This window comes from Pipistrellus hanaki (assembly GCF_964339955.1).
Source record: "Pipistrellus hanaki genome assembly, chromosome: 7".
NCBI lineage: Eukaryota > Metazoa > Chordata > Mammalia > Chiroptera > Vespertilionidae > Pipistrellus > Pipistrellus hanaki.
The window spans coordinates 46,957,535-46,974,838 of record NC_140509.1 but is presented as its reverse complement, the minus strand read 5'-3'; the positions used below and the strand labels follow the sequence as shown (position 1 = coordinate 46,974,838).

General features: G+C 40.8%; 1 protein-coding gene and 1 pseudogene across 11 annotated transcripts in view; one reads left to right on the top strand and one right to left on the bottom strand.

Moving 5' to 3' along the window:
• KLHL32 (kelch like family member 32) overlaps positions 1 to 17,304 on the bottom strand; it is a 172,651-nt gene that overhangs the window by 78,962 nt on the left and 76,385 nt on the right. For all 10 annotated transcript variants that reach the window (XM_084889267.1, XM_084889272.1, XM_084889270.1 and 7 more), the window contains one exon: positions 6,916 to 7,014. In XM_084889267.1, the coding sequence (XP_084745393.1) occupies positions 6,916 to 7,014 (99 nt within the window). The remainder of the gene's footprint in view (positions 1 to 6,915; positions 7,015 to 17,304) is intronic.
• On the top strand, positions 10,790 to 14,443 carry LOC311625706 (small ribosomal subunit protein eS27-like; annotated as a pseudogene). The gene is made up of 2 exons: positions 10,790 to 10,873; positions 14,204 to 14,443. The product of its transcript is annotated as a small ribosomal subunit protein eS27-like (transcript).

The window sequence follows — 17,304 nt, the reverse complement described above, 5'->3', positions numbered from 1 at the left end:
CAATATGAGGTTCAAAGTTCAGCTCAAGTACAGACCCCAGGACATCTTTTCTGACTTGGACCTCCCCCAATGTGCACATACTCAGACTGAGGTTCTCCCACATCACAGTATACCCCCTTGTCATAATCATTAGTATACTTTTAAAAAATTATCTGCCCACATATCTTTCTCCCTCTGCCCTAAAATTCAAAATGTTCAAAGGGCAGAAAATGTCTTATCCATCTTTGTATTTCAAAAAGTTAGCATGGTGCCTGTCACATATATAAGTCAATAAAAATTATCATAAAAATGAATTTGATGGGTAAAGCTGACTTATTAACACAGGGTGGGGCAAAAGTAGGTTTATAATTGTGAGTATGCAAAACAGAGTTTATTCTTGTATTACCCTAACTATTGTATTATTTTCCACATGAACAACTGTAAACCTACTTTTGTTCTGCCCTGTAAATTGTCCTAACATATTGTAAAATTTCAGTGTTTTACTGAATGGACATACCATTAATTCTCTGGATACATACTGCTATGAACTGTTCTGTGTCCCCCAAAATTCAAAATGTGAAGTCCTAACCCATTATGTAGCAGTATTTGGAGATGTGATCTTTGACAGATAATTAGGCTTAGATGAGGTCATGAGGGTGGGGCCCTCAAAATGAGATTAGTGGTCTTATAAGTTACACCAAAGAGCTTTCTGTCTCTCTACTATGTGAGAACATAGCAAGAATCAAGCCAAGAAGAGAGCTCTCACCAGAACCCAACCATGCTAGCACCCTAATTTTGGAAATCCCACCTCCAGAACAGTCTAAGTACTTAATAAACAAATTTCTGTTATTAAAATCACCCTGTCTAGGATCTATAATACATTTTCCAACCACGTTAAACCCATGAGGAAATTGATGCAAAAGCAGCACTTAGATACTTGAAGTTTCTTTGAAGCTATTTTAAGGATCCAGTGCTTCTCAAAGTTCAAAGAGGGAAAAATGTATTTTTAGTAAAAGTTCAGTAAAATTGCCATTTATGCAAGAGAAGAACAATATGCCCAATATTCTTCCTATGCACATGAGAGAATAACATTCTTAAAATCTTTATATCGGCCTTGGCAGGGTGGCTCAGTTAGTTAGAGCATCGTTTTTATATGTCAAGATTGTGGGTCCGATCTCTGGTCAGGGCACATATAAAAATCAATGAGTGCATAAAGAAGTGGAACACAAACTGGTGTGCGCTCTCTCTCTCTCTCTCTCTCTCTCTCTCTCTCTCTCTCACTCTCTCTCTCTCTCTCTCTCTTTCTCTCTCATCAACACACACACACACACACACACACACACACACACACACACACACCTTGTACACTGAAGAGAGAAAATGAATTCTCACAGTTGCCCATTTAGTGTAAGACTAAATGAAGACACGGGATGACTAATACGATCAGTCACAGAGGAGAGAGATGCAGGCAGGGAGTTTCCTCCCTCCTGCTCCTTTTGAGTCCTTGGCGTCTGAATGATGAATAGTAAGAATTTTGGCTTTACTTGATGTTCCAACGTGCACACTGTAAACAGAACAACACCTTCAGTCTGGGGGAATGGTCTTTAATGCTTACAAAAGCAGAGAACACCACAAGTGGGGGAAAATGAAATAAGCCTTCTCTGTTTTCTTGCGGTGATAAATGTTCTACCTGAGCACTGGATCCCTTTCCTCTCACATCCCAGCATCACGTCTCTTTCAGGTCACGTCTTTCCCATAAAAGTGCTAAACTAATGCCGCTTAATGACAAATTAATGTCCATGAATAAAAAATACACCTCTAATAGCATGGAGTAATTTGCCATTACAATATCATCATTGGACATGCCCCTGGTTTAATACGATGTATTTAATTCATAACCTAATGAGTGATATATAAAGAGAGGGAGATGAACCCTGCAATTACATTTATGTGAGTCTGTCACCTTATTTGTAAAACCTTAGAGTCATTTACATTCAAATTAGAACAAATGAGTGATTTCACAAAGTGCAGTGATAAATGACCACAGCAGCCCGAGACAGAACTGTATTTCCTGTGAACACATTAACAGTTTCCTATTATTTGTTAAAAATTACAATGCATATTGCCCAGTGTGATGTGAATAATGACTTTTTTACTGATTAGGTCAGAAGACTAATATGTAGCAAAATAAATAATTTTTCTTTTCATTTTTTTCCCCCCTGATTTTTGCTTTAAATTAACTACTGAAATCTGGTGGATTCACACTGCCCCCTGCTGCCTAGAAATATATATTAAAAGTATATTCCCATCCAAAGGGGTTTCTTCATCACTTTGTTGATCTTATTTGGAAAGTCTACTTGATGGGTCCTTCCTTATCAATATATTTGAATTGCATAACATAATAAAGGCTGATACTTGGTGAACACAAAGAACACTTGATAATCAAACAATACAATATACTATTTGCTATTTGAGGGAGGTGATGCAAAACATACAAATTTTCTTTGTAAAGCTAACTACAAAGAAGAAGAAAAAAAAGACATTTTCAGCAAATCAACTTTCTCCTAATGCATCACTTTCAGGGGCTACAACACCTAGTCCAGTGGGGTCAGTACCCCTGATCTTAGCATAGTGTGTGTCACAGAGGGGAGGGTGTGTGTGTGTGTGTGTGTGTGTGTGTGTGTGTGTGTGTGTGTTCCCTACTCCTGCCCCTCAATACCATCGAAAGGAGATGACTGAAGGCTCCGTCTATCACCGAGGATCTTCCCCACCTTGTCATCTCCCCTTTTGTCAGGTATCAACATGAGAGAAGGCCTTAGGGCCCAGGACACAGCAGGCTAGGAAAGACACTAGGGTAAGCGAGAAACAGGCCTAGACTTGGAGACGAGGCTAAAGACTTTTGTAGGTGAAATGATGAGTTTGAATGGTGGTCAGGGGAGGAAGTGGTGGTTTCCAGGCGGGATCAACATCCTAGTTCTGAATTTCAGTTTCTATATCTGCAAAAAGCAAACAACACTGACCCGCCTGAAGGGATTACTTTGCAGAGGAGAAATGGGAATCCTTGTGCAAAACCCAGTATAAACAGTCCTCCCAAATGCTGGCTCCCCTCCCTGGGGAAGATAGCGATGGCTCCGGGGAATGTGGTTGTGGACAAAGGCTAGAAACAAGCAAACCCCTGGAGGAGATCATGAACTCATCATAACCGATAGCCAGCAATGGTGTGAGACTAAAGACAGGGAAGAGCATTAGGAATGGAGAAAAGGATCAGGTTTGAGAGGTATTTGGGAGGTAGAATCAACCCCTCTTGGTGGCTGACTGGATATGGTGGTGAGGAACCTAACACTATGTCCAAATTTCTAGACAACTAATGGATCCATGGGACCATCAATAGAGAAAAGGGCAGGTTTTCTCATGTTAATTTTCAATCCTACGTGATTTTTAGGTAGTGATGTTCAATTAAAAAAAAAAAGGCTAGGAAAAAAATCAGAGTTTGGGAAACAATCCGGATTCAAAAGGTTTGTAATGTCTGTCTGAGGGATTCAGTAAACCAGTAGACACACTGAAACTACTTCATGTGCAGAGATTCCTTTATGTGACTTAAAACAGGGAGTGGCATGTATGGACACATGTACTCTGAAAAGCAAGGCAATCCGTGCATTTTACCGGACCCATTTTAAAGACAATGATTGCTGTTTAATGAATTGGTACATCTTTTGATGGGATTTTAAAAAAGGGCACAGTGGACGGGGAAGAGGAGCAGAAGGAGGAAAAGGGAAGGGCATATTCACATTTTATTTGGGACTAGGTGGCAGGTAGCACATAAAAGCCTGATGGGTCATGCTTATTAATATACTAACACAATAGTCTCCGTAGGACAGTCCTATGAAATGTCACTGCAGAAGGGTGAGAAAGGATGCAAACTTGGGGAGTTGTTTGTAAATCCTTTACCCTGGGATGATGGGCTATTGTAGCCCCTGCCCACCGCAATCCCATCCCCATCAGTTAGCATCGTTTTCATTGCTCATCTGCCCGTTCATTCCACAAACATGCACTGAGGACCTGTGTGTTCTCAGTGACAGGCCCTGGGGACTGAAAACTAATAAGGTGGAGGCCTCATAAGCCTGGGAGGCTAATTCAATGCCTGTCCTCACTGACACTGAGGGGTAGTCGGGGTCCCTGCCCTCAGCAGCCTCCCGGAGGACACACAAGACAAAGGAGCTCACAGTGACCTGAAAGTGCCCTACCCTTTGCTGGGTGGTGGGAGAGAGCAGCATCCATGCATGTGCAGAAGAGCTTCAGGCAAGGCAACAGCGGTGGTTAGGAGGCTCAGGGAGGCTTGGGGTAGGGGTGGGTCATTGAATATCAACCAAGGGGCTCTCCTTGAACATGCTTTTTAATGAGCCCTGGAGGACAGCAGGCAGTATAAGAGAGGGTTCTACCCTGCACACCTCCGGAAGAAAGCCAAAGAGAGGATGGTAAGTTGATAACAGCAGACATTTTAGTGAGGAGAATGGCTTCACAGACTCCTAGTTGAATCAAATACTAAACAAGGATAGAGATTATCCTTAATTGATGGAGCGTCATTTCTAAGTACATTTTAAGCACTAAAGATTTTTCATTTTAACGAAACATTTGTATACTCAATAAAATGGTTCTATACGAAATTAAAACTCAGTTGAGCAATAATACAAAAAAATGTAAATAAGTATTGTTATAAGACTGTGTCAAAATATAAAAGCAGACTGACCCAGTCTGGTAATTTTAGAATCCCCAAGGAGAGGGAGGGTATATATTTTTAAAAGACTAATGAAGGTTTCTACATACACATGGTTTCAGTTCTCTTATAGTCAAAGTTTCCTTCCATGCACTGGACATCTTGCAATGGTCACAGATGAAACGGAAGAGTAAAGTTACACAAGAGAATGAGATGAAAGCATATTGGTGAAAAGAAAGTAAAAATTTCAACCACTGTTCAAGCAAGCTAATAATAAACGATGTGCCCACAAAATATATCTGTATGCAAGCTACATGTTTTCCTCAGCAAAATAATAAACTGCAAGAATTAAATTCCAAAGACCACAGTCATTTGATATTTCAACAAATTCATCTGGTGGGGTAGGGGAAAATATTCACGACCTTCTAATGTTCGTCTGGAATTCTCATTTATAGAAAACTAATATATAGGTGAACACACACCTGTACAGACACACTATTTTAACACGCATCATGATAAGCAGCAATATACAAATTTTTGTCCACATATATCACTGATTACACCTGTCATGGAAAAAGTGAATCAGGTGATGCTGTTGAAAGCTCAAGTTACAATATTTGATGTAGAAATGTCATATAAAAGTAATTTCAATTTCACAAGTCTAACCCACACCTTTGAAGTCAGGTAACCTTTCTACATTTGCTACTTGCATAAAGAGATTAAAAATCTCTCCCCCGTATCACCCAACAATATCGAGGGGGGAAAAAGAAAAAAAAGATAAAAATAGTTAAACATTTACTATTAGATTAAATGTGTTGAGATGATAAAACTTTCATATTCTGTATTTGAATTGTTCCTCAGTTGAACACAGCTGACATCCCTCACGCCATCACCCTAGGAAGCACTGGTTCCTACTTCCCAAGGTGGCTGGGAACATGAAGTAAGATGATGCAGCAGAAAAAGAGATTTGGAAACTGCCTAGTGAATAACGGAAGTCAATAATCAAGGCCATATTTCAAATTAGAGAGAAAAATCAGGAGGAAAATAAAATAACTGAGCAGGAAACAAACAAAAAATTTTTTTTCTATTTACTAACCTCATGTCATATTCACAAGGATAGCAGAATTAAATTGTGTGGACTTATCATTTTTTAAAATTTTTTTCCACTGTCTCTATAATGCTGTAACAAATGCCAGCAAAATTCATACAAGTGAGGGAAACGGGAGGATCCCAAAACAGGGAATTATTACTGAACTCTCTGTAAAATATCTCCTACTATCTGCCCAAGAAGTCCCCTATCTTCCTCCTGAGCCAAAGGGTTTTCATCCAAGAAGAAAAAATGGTCTTCGGAATCAGAAAGGCCTACCACTCATCAGCCATGTCACCTTGGATCTCTGATTTTTCGCCTGTAAAAATGTGCAAAGAGCCTGGCTGGCCTGGCTCAGTGGTTGAGCATTGACCTATGAAGCAGGAGGTCACAGTGGATACCTGGTCAGTGCACATGTGTAGGTTTTGGGCTCAGTCCCCAAACATCACTGATGTTTCTAGCTCTTTCTCCCTCTCCCTTCCTGTCTGAAATCAATAGAGGTATTTAAAAAAAAAAAAAAAAGAAATAAAACAAAATACCTAAAGTTGCTGAGGACTGAAGGTGAAACATTGGTGTGAACTCACAATAGGCTTTTTTTTTTCTCCCTGCCCCTCACAGAGCCTTCCTGATCACCCCAGCAAGTCAAGGGAAGAATGCATAGATCACTCATTTTTCCAGCATGTATTGCCTGGGAAGTTCATGTGCTAATTAAATATATATGACTTTGTGATATATTAGCTTCTGTTACTGAATTCTTAAAGGACTATCCAACTTGTTGTGCATTTGTGGTTATTTCACGTGGAATCCAGACAGCACTGCTCAAATCAAGATCTGTTCCTGCGTCATCTCTCTGACCCTGGCAGTGACCCCTGTGCGTGGTTGTTGAGTTACTCTGCTGCCCTAGGGTGGTGGGGATCTGGGGTGGGCAGGGAGGGTGGAGGCCATGAGCTAGGACTCGAGAGCTGCAGCTGCAGCTGGCTCCTAGGACCTCTCAGCTTGTGTCCTGGAGAAATTCTAAGAGCAGAGACCACATCCCTCCCCCATTCCATTTTACCTGTCAGTTGGTGAGTTACCGCCTGTCACGACAGAGGGAAGGACTGTGAAGGGCGTGTTGGCAGGATGCTAGCTCACATACCTGGATGAGATAGTGGGAACATAAACTGAGGAGCTCCAACAGCTGCAGGTGGCTGCCAGCCGCTAACACATCCTGGATCACGCCCGGCTCCAGCAAAATCTGTTATTTAATGAAAGGAAAACTACCAGTTACTTAAAAATTAATACCAGCTTAACATGGAAAATAGATAGCTATATTTAAATTGCCACCTCACATGCCCTATCTTAATTTGGAAGTCAGTTCTTTCCCACATGCTGATTAACAAGCTGTGGCCCTCGCTCTAATAGCAGACTTCTCATTTCCTATACTCATTTCATGTGTGTAAGGCTCTGCACCTAACAACTTGTTTTTGTAGGAGTATATAAACCATTTGCAAAGAATAATATAATAGTATTAAAATTCACTATTTAAAAACAAACAAATTTTACTTTTTCTAAAAACTAATCTCATAATATTTAAAAAACAAATTTTAGTTTTTCAAAGTATATTTCAGAATTTTGTAACAGTATGATTAACAGATACTTCAGGGGTAAGGACTTATATTTCTATTTGCAATATGAGACCAGAGGTGATATTATTTCCTTTTACTTCCACGTCCAGCAACAGTAAATTTCAACCATAAACTCCCATTTTTCTCAATCTCCGATTCTCTAATACTTTCTATTTCTAATGAAAGATGAAGAAATAGCATCCTCATAACAAAGACATCACAGAGAAGTAAAACTTCTCAGATATACTGATGATATCAACTCTTCATTTTTTTCTGGTGAATTCCAACTTTGTGCTCCCTGCTGCCAGCTCTTGAGCTACAGAACAAGGCTGGAGAAAAGCCCATAGCCACGTTGGCTAGCTTCACTTTACAGGGATGACTGCCAGACCCAAGAAGGCCTTAGTGCTGCTCCCAACCTCTGAACTCATTTCCCTTTCCCAAGCCCAGTGGTTCCCAAAGTGGAGTCCCTGTTCCAGCACCACTTGGGAGCTTGTAAAAATTGCAAATTTTGGGCACCTCCCCAGACCTGATTGCATCAGAAACTTCCAGGGGAGGCCCAGACTCCGGTGCTTTAACAAGGCCCCTGGTGGTTCTGATGCGCAGGGCAGCATGAGAAACACTGACGTGGTCCATTCAGTCCCATTCTGCTACTTCCCACACGTATCGCTCTCCCCCATCCTCTTCTTACTCAAACCTCATGATCTTTCAAAGGCTCTCACCACCACATCTACCAGCCACCTACCCATATCTGCATTAGCATACAAATACGACATTCATAACAAATTTCCTCAGGAAAAGTTGTCTAAATAATGCCGCTATATGCTCTACGATGTTCTCTCTTGAACCCACCCCTGTTGAGTTTTATTCAAATGGTTCCTCTAAAAGTGCTCTTGATAAAGGTCACAAGTGACCTTCAAATCCAGTGGCCAAACCCAATGGTCATTTCTCAATAATTCATCTTATTCAAGCCAGCAGCAGTCAGCAAAGTTGATTGCTCTCCTTCTGGAATGATTCCTTCCCTTGCTTCTGGCACAAGGTTTGTTGGTTTCTTGTGCTTTACTAACCACCCCTCTCCATCTCCTTCCCAATCTGTAAGCTTTGGAGATGCCCGGAGCTCCATTCTCAGATCTCTCCTCCCCTCTCTCCACTTACTCTGTGGATGATGCCTGCAATCCCATGGCTTTAAAACTATTTATGCTGATTATACTCAAGTTTGTTTCTTCAGCCCCAACCTCACTCTTGAACTCCAGACTATTATATCCAACTGCTTATGACATATCACCACATGAATGTCTGAAAGGCAGCTCAAACTGGGCGTGCCCCATTCTGAACTCTGATCCTCTCCACCAACCATCAAACCTGCTCCAGTCTCAATCCTTCCATCTCAGCAAACAGCTGCTCTCAGTGATTTAGGCTAAAACCCCCAAATCATTCTTGACTCTTCTTATTTTCCTCCTATCTCACATCTGACCCACCAGCCACTCCTGTTGACTCTACCTTTAAAATAGTTCCAGAACCCCAATCACTACTCAGTACTGCTCCCAGTGATATCACTCTGGTCCAGCGGTCGCCGACCGGTGGTCCACGGACCACTGGTGGTCATGGGGTCCAAAAAGTTGGCGACCACTGCCTAATCCAATCCACTGTCTTCCTGGATGAAATGTAATAACCTCCTAACCACTGAACTGTTTTCTCCTTTGCCCCCTCATGCTGTTTTTACTAACATCAGTCAAGTTGATCCTTTAAAAACATAAATAAAATCATGTCACTCCTTTATTTAAAACTCGCCAATGATTTTTTACATCATTGAAAAAAAAATCCAAATTCTTCACTGTAACATAAAAAGGTCTTTGAATACACTGTGGACCCTAGTGTTTACAACTAGCTGCTTTCTTTGCCAATCACTCTTCCTCCATATACCAGCGTGGCTCCCTCGCTCATGTCCTTCACACCTCTGCTCAAATGCCATCTTCCCGAAGAGGCCCTATCGGACTCCAGCCCTCCTCCTTCCCTATCTCCTTATTCTGCTTTATCTTTTTCACAGCGTTTACCACCTTGTGACTTAGTCCATATTTGTCTATTTGATTATTTTTTTTTGTTTCCTCACTCAAAGAAGATACAGAAGAACAGAGACCTGATTTATTTCGTATCTCCAGTGCTTAGAACAATGCCCAACACATAGCTCTCAATATCAGTGAATCTATTTTATAACAAATTATGGATAAATTAACTTCTAAGTATACTTTAAGATTCAGAATTAATTTTTAATCTAATTTTAATTAGTCTATTCTATTAATTAATTTAACCTAACAGAAAAGAGGGAGAACTATAATCGTATACTGAAAAGTCTTTATAGCTCCTTTTCCTTCTAGTCAGAAGGAGAAACCTGCATTTCCCCAACTCCTCCAGGAGAGAGGCTTTGACTGACAGTCGGGAAATTATTGCAGCTCCCATCACAGGCGCAAGAATGCAGTATATTCTTGCAGAAGAGGCATGGCCTGAGGCACGGAATGGGGAATAGATGGATTAGAAAGGTTAGGCTTAGCCTTTAAATCCTGTCAGTTGCGCTTATTACACAGGACTGGCATTCACGATAACCTCCCAGGCTCGGTAATGCCAAGCACAAAGGCAGATATCACAGAGAGACAAGAGGAATATTCCACAGCACGTGCAACACGTCCAGCGGGCCCCCTTGGAGAACCCCTCCCCTGGAAAACCCCTGCCGGGATGGGTTTTGCCTTTGTTTCACTGTTCTGTAGTTGTTGTTTTTTTCTCCCTCATTATAACATAAGTTTTTCTAAAAGACACTGCATCACAGAAAATCCCTAGGTGCTCTTAAAGGACCCACTTTGAAAAAAACACACAAAAAAACCTACCAGGAAAGCTGGGTCTCACAGATGGAAACAGAACCAGCGTTTGCAAGCACCAGTTGCACTAGAGTCTTTTCAGTTCAACTTTGTTGATCTTTGGTGACTGGTTCTGGTGTATTTTTTTCCCAGAGAATCTGTGTTTGGGCAGGAATACAAAGGCTTACAATTTACAGTATCATGAATTTGTCTGTCACCTGCCAAGGATCATTGCCCAAGGAAGAGCCTCCTGCAGAAGGAAGGGCTCTCAGACAAGCCCATGTACGGAGGACAACGGAGGAAGCTAAGGTCCAGTCCTTCAAAGCCTATGCGGGTCCCATTGAGGCCTTTCGGAAACAAATGTCCGTCTGCATCCAGTCTGGCACTCAATGCAGGACAGATGGGAGGACAGGTTACTTGAGGAGCACCTCCAGGGAGGGAGGGTGTCCCCAGAGAGTTCAGACCACAGACTGGAGGAGTGGAAGCTAATGTTTGGTATCTTGATACATCCTGTCACTCAGCAAACTGGAGGAGTTTAGCTCCGAGGGAGGCATTAACAATGGACAAAACATGTCTGAATAACAACAGAGATCAAGAAATACAAGATGCTAAAAGCCGAGTGGTCCAGGATGCAGTGGGGAAGGTGAGAAACATTACAGACACCTAACGGGGCTGGGCACTGCCTCTGCTCAGTGATGCTCACCTGCTCACGTGGAGGCAGGCCTGGGGCTTCTCCAGGTTAAACAAAGAGGCTGTGGTACAATCTCAGGCGGCTCACGAGTGCCTCTTGGCACGGAATATTATCTCCCGGAACCCACTCCCCCCGGACCTCCACTGGCAGAATGCAGAGGGGTTGAACTTGAAATAGAGGAACTGGACAGTGCCAGCGGGGGAGCTGACCATCTCATGGTACAACCTCTCCTGCAGCTTATGGCAAGCTAGGTCATGTGACCCGAGGAAAGGTCCACTGCCGAGCCCTACCTCAAATGCTGAGACTCCACTCCTTTTGATCAACTTGGGATAACACCCGGCCAGGGGCTGTGGTCAGGGTGACACTGGCTGGTGTGACAAAGCAATAGAGGTAAGAGCGACAATTGCAGTAGAAGGTGGTGGTCTCTAAAGTTACCAGTGAGCGTTATTAATCAGAATTCAGTCATGAAGTGGTCCCATTGCCCTGCTGGAAGGAGGCACCCTTGAATACTTAGCCCAAATGTGTCCTGAGCAGCAGGGGTGGTTAGTGAGTAGTTGAAACTGTACAAACTAATGAAGACCCTTCACACTAGAATGAGACTAGGGCTCCTGGTTCCAGTTCCTCAGGCAGGACATGGGACCCGAAACAAATGGAAGAGGAGTGAGGGGTCTCGGGTGATACTCTGCACAAGGCATGATGGGATAGGCCACCTCCACCAGTGCCCAAGCGTCACCTGGCTGGCTCCGGGAGGGCAGGGCTAGGACTGATGTGGTACACAGACCCCATGGCGTCCCTGCCATTCATCCGGCAGCTCCTCTTCCCACATCACCAAGCGTCCACCCTCTCAAATCGGTCTTGTTATTCTTTTTCTTCCCTTTATTTTCCCTCCCACGTTTATGTTGCTTCTTAAATTAGTTGCTGGTAGGGATTTGCTTGAATCAGCATGACAAGTCGTAGGATGACCTTTTCCCCTCCTTTGTGAACAGTAAGTCAGCATCTTCAGAAAATTTTATAGCTCATGTCTTCAAAGCTATCTTCCTCATTTCTTGCTTTAGGAAACTTTTTATTTTATTTTATTTTTTGTAAGGTATTTTTATTGATTTCAGAGAAGAAAGGGAGAGGGAGAGAGAGAGAAACATTAATGAGAGGGAATCACTGACTGGCTGCCTCCTGCATGCCCCCTTTAGGGGATCGAGCCCGAAACCCAGGCATGTGTTCTTGTCCACAATGGAACCCGGGACCCTTCAGTTTGCAGGCTGACGCTCTATCCACTGAGCAAAACTGTCTAGGGTGCTACAGGAAACTTTTAAATTGCTTACTTCTGGATTTGTGGATAGAGTAGCCTGAAGGAATTGAACATGTTAAATCTAGACAGCTAAGCTCTTTACTAAACACACAACTGTGCACACAGGAACACAAGCACTCTTCAACTGAAAATTAGAGGTGGCCTAATATTGTTTATAGGAATAAATGAGTACATTTCCCCTCTTTTTAATATTTTGTTTATTTGGGATTTTTTTTTTCTGTATAGTAAAGCAAAATGTCAAATTACCACAATTTTGAATTTATAGACCATCAGGTAAATTAAATACAGTTGAATAAATAAATTTTAAATGATCATATATCCAAAACAAATAAAACCATTTGCATAAAGCTCTTCAAGAGACTTCTGTAGACAGAACATGAACCATAAGATCTATTGATAGCTGTAAGAAACTGCCATGAATGTAATTTTTGTTTCTAAGCCATTACACTAAGGATATGTTTCTCCACAAGGTGGCGCCTATGTTAAAAGCAAAAGAACTTTCTAAATTATTCATGTACAGCACCTCTACCACTGACGCCTTAAGTTTATTTTTAGAAAAGAAAAACAAATCAAGTAAGGATAATAAAGCATATGAAATCTACTTTTAAAATGTTTCTATCATTTGAGAAATGTCCATAAATATTTCTGTCGAAATGCTTGATTTAAGCAATACTGATTAGAATTCAGTTTTCCATAAATCAGATACTAAGATTTTAATGTAGTTCAAACTTTTTGTCCTTGTATTTAGAAACTCTCATGATGTGACCCCCAATTAAGTTTTTACAACTTAATTCTGCATTCTATGCTCCCTCTGCTAAAGCCAACAGTCAACTGTTCACACTCAGGCAATACTGTTTTCTTCACTTTGATAATCTTCATCCTAACTTCTTCAATATCCATATGTCAAAACCCTACCCAGTCTTCAAGATCCACATCCTGTACAAAGATTTTCAAGGTCTTCCCTGCATGCAACCTCCAGCTGGGATTAATCTCCTGGGACTACAAACTACCACAGACATTGAACTAAGGCCATGGGTGCTAGGTCACTCTGTCTGACTTCAAATCCTGGCTCATCTACTCCTGGAATAATGAGATTGGGAAAATGATTCAATTCTATGTGCCCCCGTACAATGAAAATTATACCTATCTCAAAAGATTGTTTTAAGAACTGAGAAAATGCTTTGTATCACTACAGCTGTGTATGGCTTTGTGTCAACAAAACTGCTTAAACAAGTATGGGTTTATTTTTTCCACAACACTTGGATTAGGCAGCCCAGCGTGCAAACAAACCAAGCTCCTTGTATTTTCCTATGTGGCTAATCTTAGCCTATGGTTTCATGGCAACAAAACAGCTGCCATATCTCTGGACATTGCATCTCCATTAGATGAGAAAGAAAAGAGAAGGCAATACAACAAAAACCACGTGCCAGCTAAGTCTGTCATTACTCAGCAGAAAACAATAGGTTTCCTACAACCACTGCCACATAGACTTCCATTTACATTTCATTTGCCAGGTCAAGGTCACATGACTACCATATCTATAAAAGAACTCAGGAAGTTGACTTTTTATGGCTAGAAGCACTACTGTCTCCAATCTAATTGAAGCTCTGTACAAAGAAAAAAGAGGAAATGGATATTGTGTAGGCAATCAGAATATAGACTAAGGCTCTGAACACTGTTTCTACGATGGCAAATCTGCAACAAATGCTAATTACCATGTTTCTTTTTCATGCAGGTATGTGCTTTTGCTGTGAATGAATTATGTGTGTGTATCTTATCTCATGTTTTACCTACGAGAGATGGATGGCAGGGTCCATCCTATTTTATGTTCATGGCTGTTGTACATCCTAGAAGAGAAACTACTAGAATTATTTAGTAAAATTCACAAGTTTGAAAACTATAGTCCCTGAAAGAAATGTTTTAAAAAAATGTCAAAAGTGCCTTTCTAGCAGTGATTACTTTCCTACAACCTGCCTCTCGCTAAGGACCTCCTCCACCCCTCTCCGAAGAGAAGAGGAAACACACGAAGCGCCTAGTGCAGAGCCCCAATTCCTACTCCATGGATGTCAAATGCCCAGGATGCTATAAAATCACCACCATCTTTAGGCATGTGCAAACAGTAGTTTTGTGTGTTGATTGCTCCACTGTTCTTTCCAACCAACAGTAGGAAAGCAAGGCTTACAGAAGGATGATCCTTCAGAAGGAAGCAGCACTAAAAGCACCTTGAATCAAGATGAGTGGGGAACCATCCCAATAAACACATTTTGAATTAAAAAAAAAAATGATGTCAAAAGCCTTCATAGGGAGCCTGGTCATGTGCTAATCCTCATCAAGGACAATCTAATTGAAAGTGCTAAATGAAGGGACACAGACATTTCAACTAAGAGTTGTAATAATGTATCCACATAAAGGTAACCATTGGATTGTGTTGTATATAATACAATTGTGATTTGATGATTGAGCTTTAAAAAAAAATATATATATATATATATATATATATATATATATGTATGTATTTTATTGATATTTTACAGAGAGGAAGGGAGAGGGATAGAGAGTTAGAAACATCGATGAGAGAGAATCATCGATCAGCTGCCTCTTGCACACCCCCTTCTGGGGATGTGCCCGCAACCAAGGCACATGCCCTTGACCGGAATTGAACCTGGGACCTTTCAGTCCGCAGGCTGACGCTCTATCCACTGAGCCAAACCGGTTTTGGCGAGCCTTTAATTAATTTTTTAAGGAGGCTTCCTTCCAAACACAGCAAGAACACTTCTACAAATTTCTAGAAGATTCATATCAAATGTTTAAAAGTACTACTTTGAGCCATTTCCTTCCTTTACTCCCCCCACAGGCACATATCCCTTACCCTCTAAGGGACCCCATGAGACTTGTAACCAGGGCCCCTTTTCTCTGACTCCCCAGTGAGACAAAGCAGCCCAGCCTAGGCTTTCCTGTTCCTTCTATGCCCTTCCTTGTTTCACTGTTCTGAGTTTTTTTGTTTTGTTTTGTTTTGTTTTTCTGCAGCCAATACATTCTTATTTGCTTTTCTTAATAAAAAAAAAGGACTAACTTATATTCATTAGAATATGAAAAAAAGAAAAAAACAGACTTGATTTTCAGACTATTTTAAAGACTGTTAAAAACCACAAAGAAAAAATAATATAATTAAAACATCCTAATAAAAAAAAAAAAAAGAATGGTGTAGCCTGGCCAGTGTAGCTCAGTGGTTGAACATCAACCCATAAACCAGGAGATTGGGGTTTGATTCCTGGTCAGGGCTCAATCCCCAGTAGGAGGTATGCAGGAGGCAGCCAATCAATGATTCTCATCATAGATGTTTCTATCTCCCCCTCTCTCTCCCTTCCTCTCTCTCTCTCTCTCTAAAAAATAAAAAATAAAAAAATCCATCAATAAAAACACTGTAGTTGTTTTTAAAAGGGAGGTGTACTTATCACTTTGAGATTCTATTATCTTCCTTCACACATTTACACAAGATCGCGTAGCCTAGCGTTCTCTAAGATGCCAAGAAGAAACCCTGGGATAGATGAGGATCTAACATTGCACTACCAGGAAAACTGGTAACTTTTGCTATCCTGCAATAATTTTATTACCATTAATGTGAATTAAGGAATTTTCCAGTCCATCGCCCCTGAAACCGATTCTTTCTTTCCTATTTTAGAACAGTGGAAGGATGATGGATTAAATACTCTAGGTGCCTGAGAAGAGAGGGAAGAATGAAGTCAAATGGAATTCTTAGATGTGGTATGATTAATGCTAAGATAGCGGTCGCCACAGGGAGCTGTCACAGCACTTGCCTTGGGATGCCTCACTTAATGAAGTTGCAAGTAATTCTTCTTATGAGAAAGCAGAGTTTCTTCACATTGGATGAACAAACCCTACTTTTTTTTGGCTCCTTCTCCATTAGTGTGACTTTGGCATTTCAAAGCTGTGAGATTAATCATTCTGTCAGCTAGTCATGTCCAATACAGTGTTCTTCATTATGCTTAAATTAACAATATATATTATTTAGCAAAATGTAAAGATAAATTATATACACTTACATCACCTTTAAAAATAATGGCCTCATTATTTGAGAAAGCAGAACAAATTTTTGATAGTTTCTAACATTAAGAGAAAGAAGTGGTCCCAGCAATTAGATATAATGAAACATGATGGTCATTACCAGTTATAAAAAAGCCAAATTAATAATTAAGACTTACTTTTATAACTAGTGCTCTTTCAAGGTGATGAACACATCCCATAAAGTTTTACTGATGAAGCTGGGCTTCTCCACACAGAACTAGTTTCTTATAATGCTAGCATGAGCAGAGAAGAAAGAAACATGACTTAAAATACTGACAGCCAAAGATGGAAGGTCTCTGAAAAAATGAATAGGGCTGAAGCCACTGTTCATGTGTAGCTGGCCACCGTTATGTTACTAATGCGTGCTGGAGCAGAGACAGAAGCAAAGAGCCAAAAGGAATGACTGCAGTCCATGCTGAGAGAGTGGTGGACACGGGGTGTTCAGGAGCACCTGGCTAGGGATGCTTCATGTCATGGAAGGAAGCTGTGAAGTAATTCTTCTTATGAAAATTATACCATTAATATCCAGGAGTATTCTACAAAGCACTAAGGCTCTATTACCCATTCTCTTATCTGAACTAGAGTAACTTTTGGAGCATTGAATATCCTCAGGTACTTCACTGTGCTCCATACACAGTAATAATTCAGGCCGCTGGAAATCCATTTCTAATAAGTGCAATAGTGTGTTGGTCTGGAAATTTGAATCACTCTGAGAAAACATTCCCTGAGCATTTTTTCATCAATCCATCCTTAACTTCTAGTAAATCCTAATACATAGTAGGTGCTCAGTAAGTACTTGATGAATTAATGGATCTCAGTTTGAGAGTAAACTACAAATGGATGGTTTCTGTGAAGTACACAAAGAAAATAAATACTCACAAATTAATTTAGGACATTCAATGGATATCTAGCTAAAATATAAGTCTTCTTAAAAATTGATGTTTGGCCAGTTATGTTTTTTATCTTGAAATTAACCACAAAGACCATATAT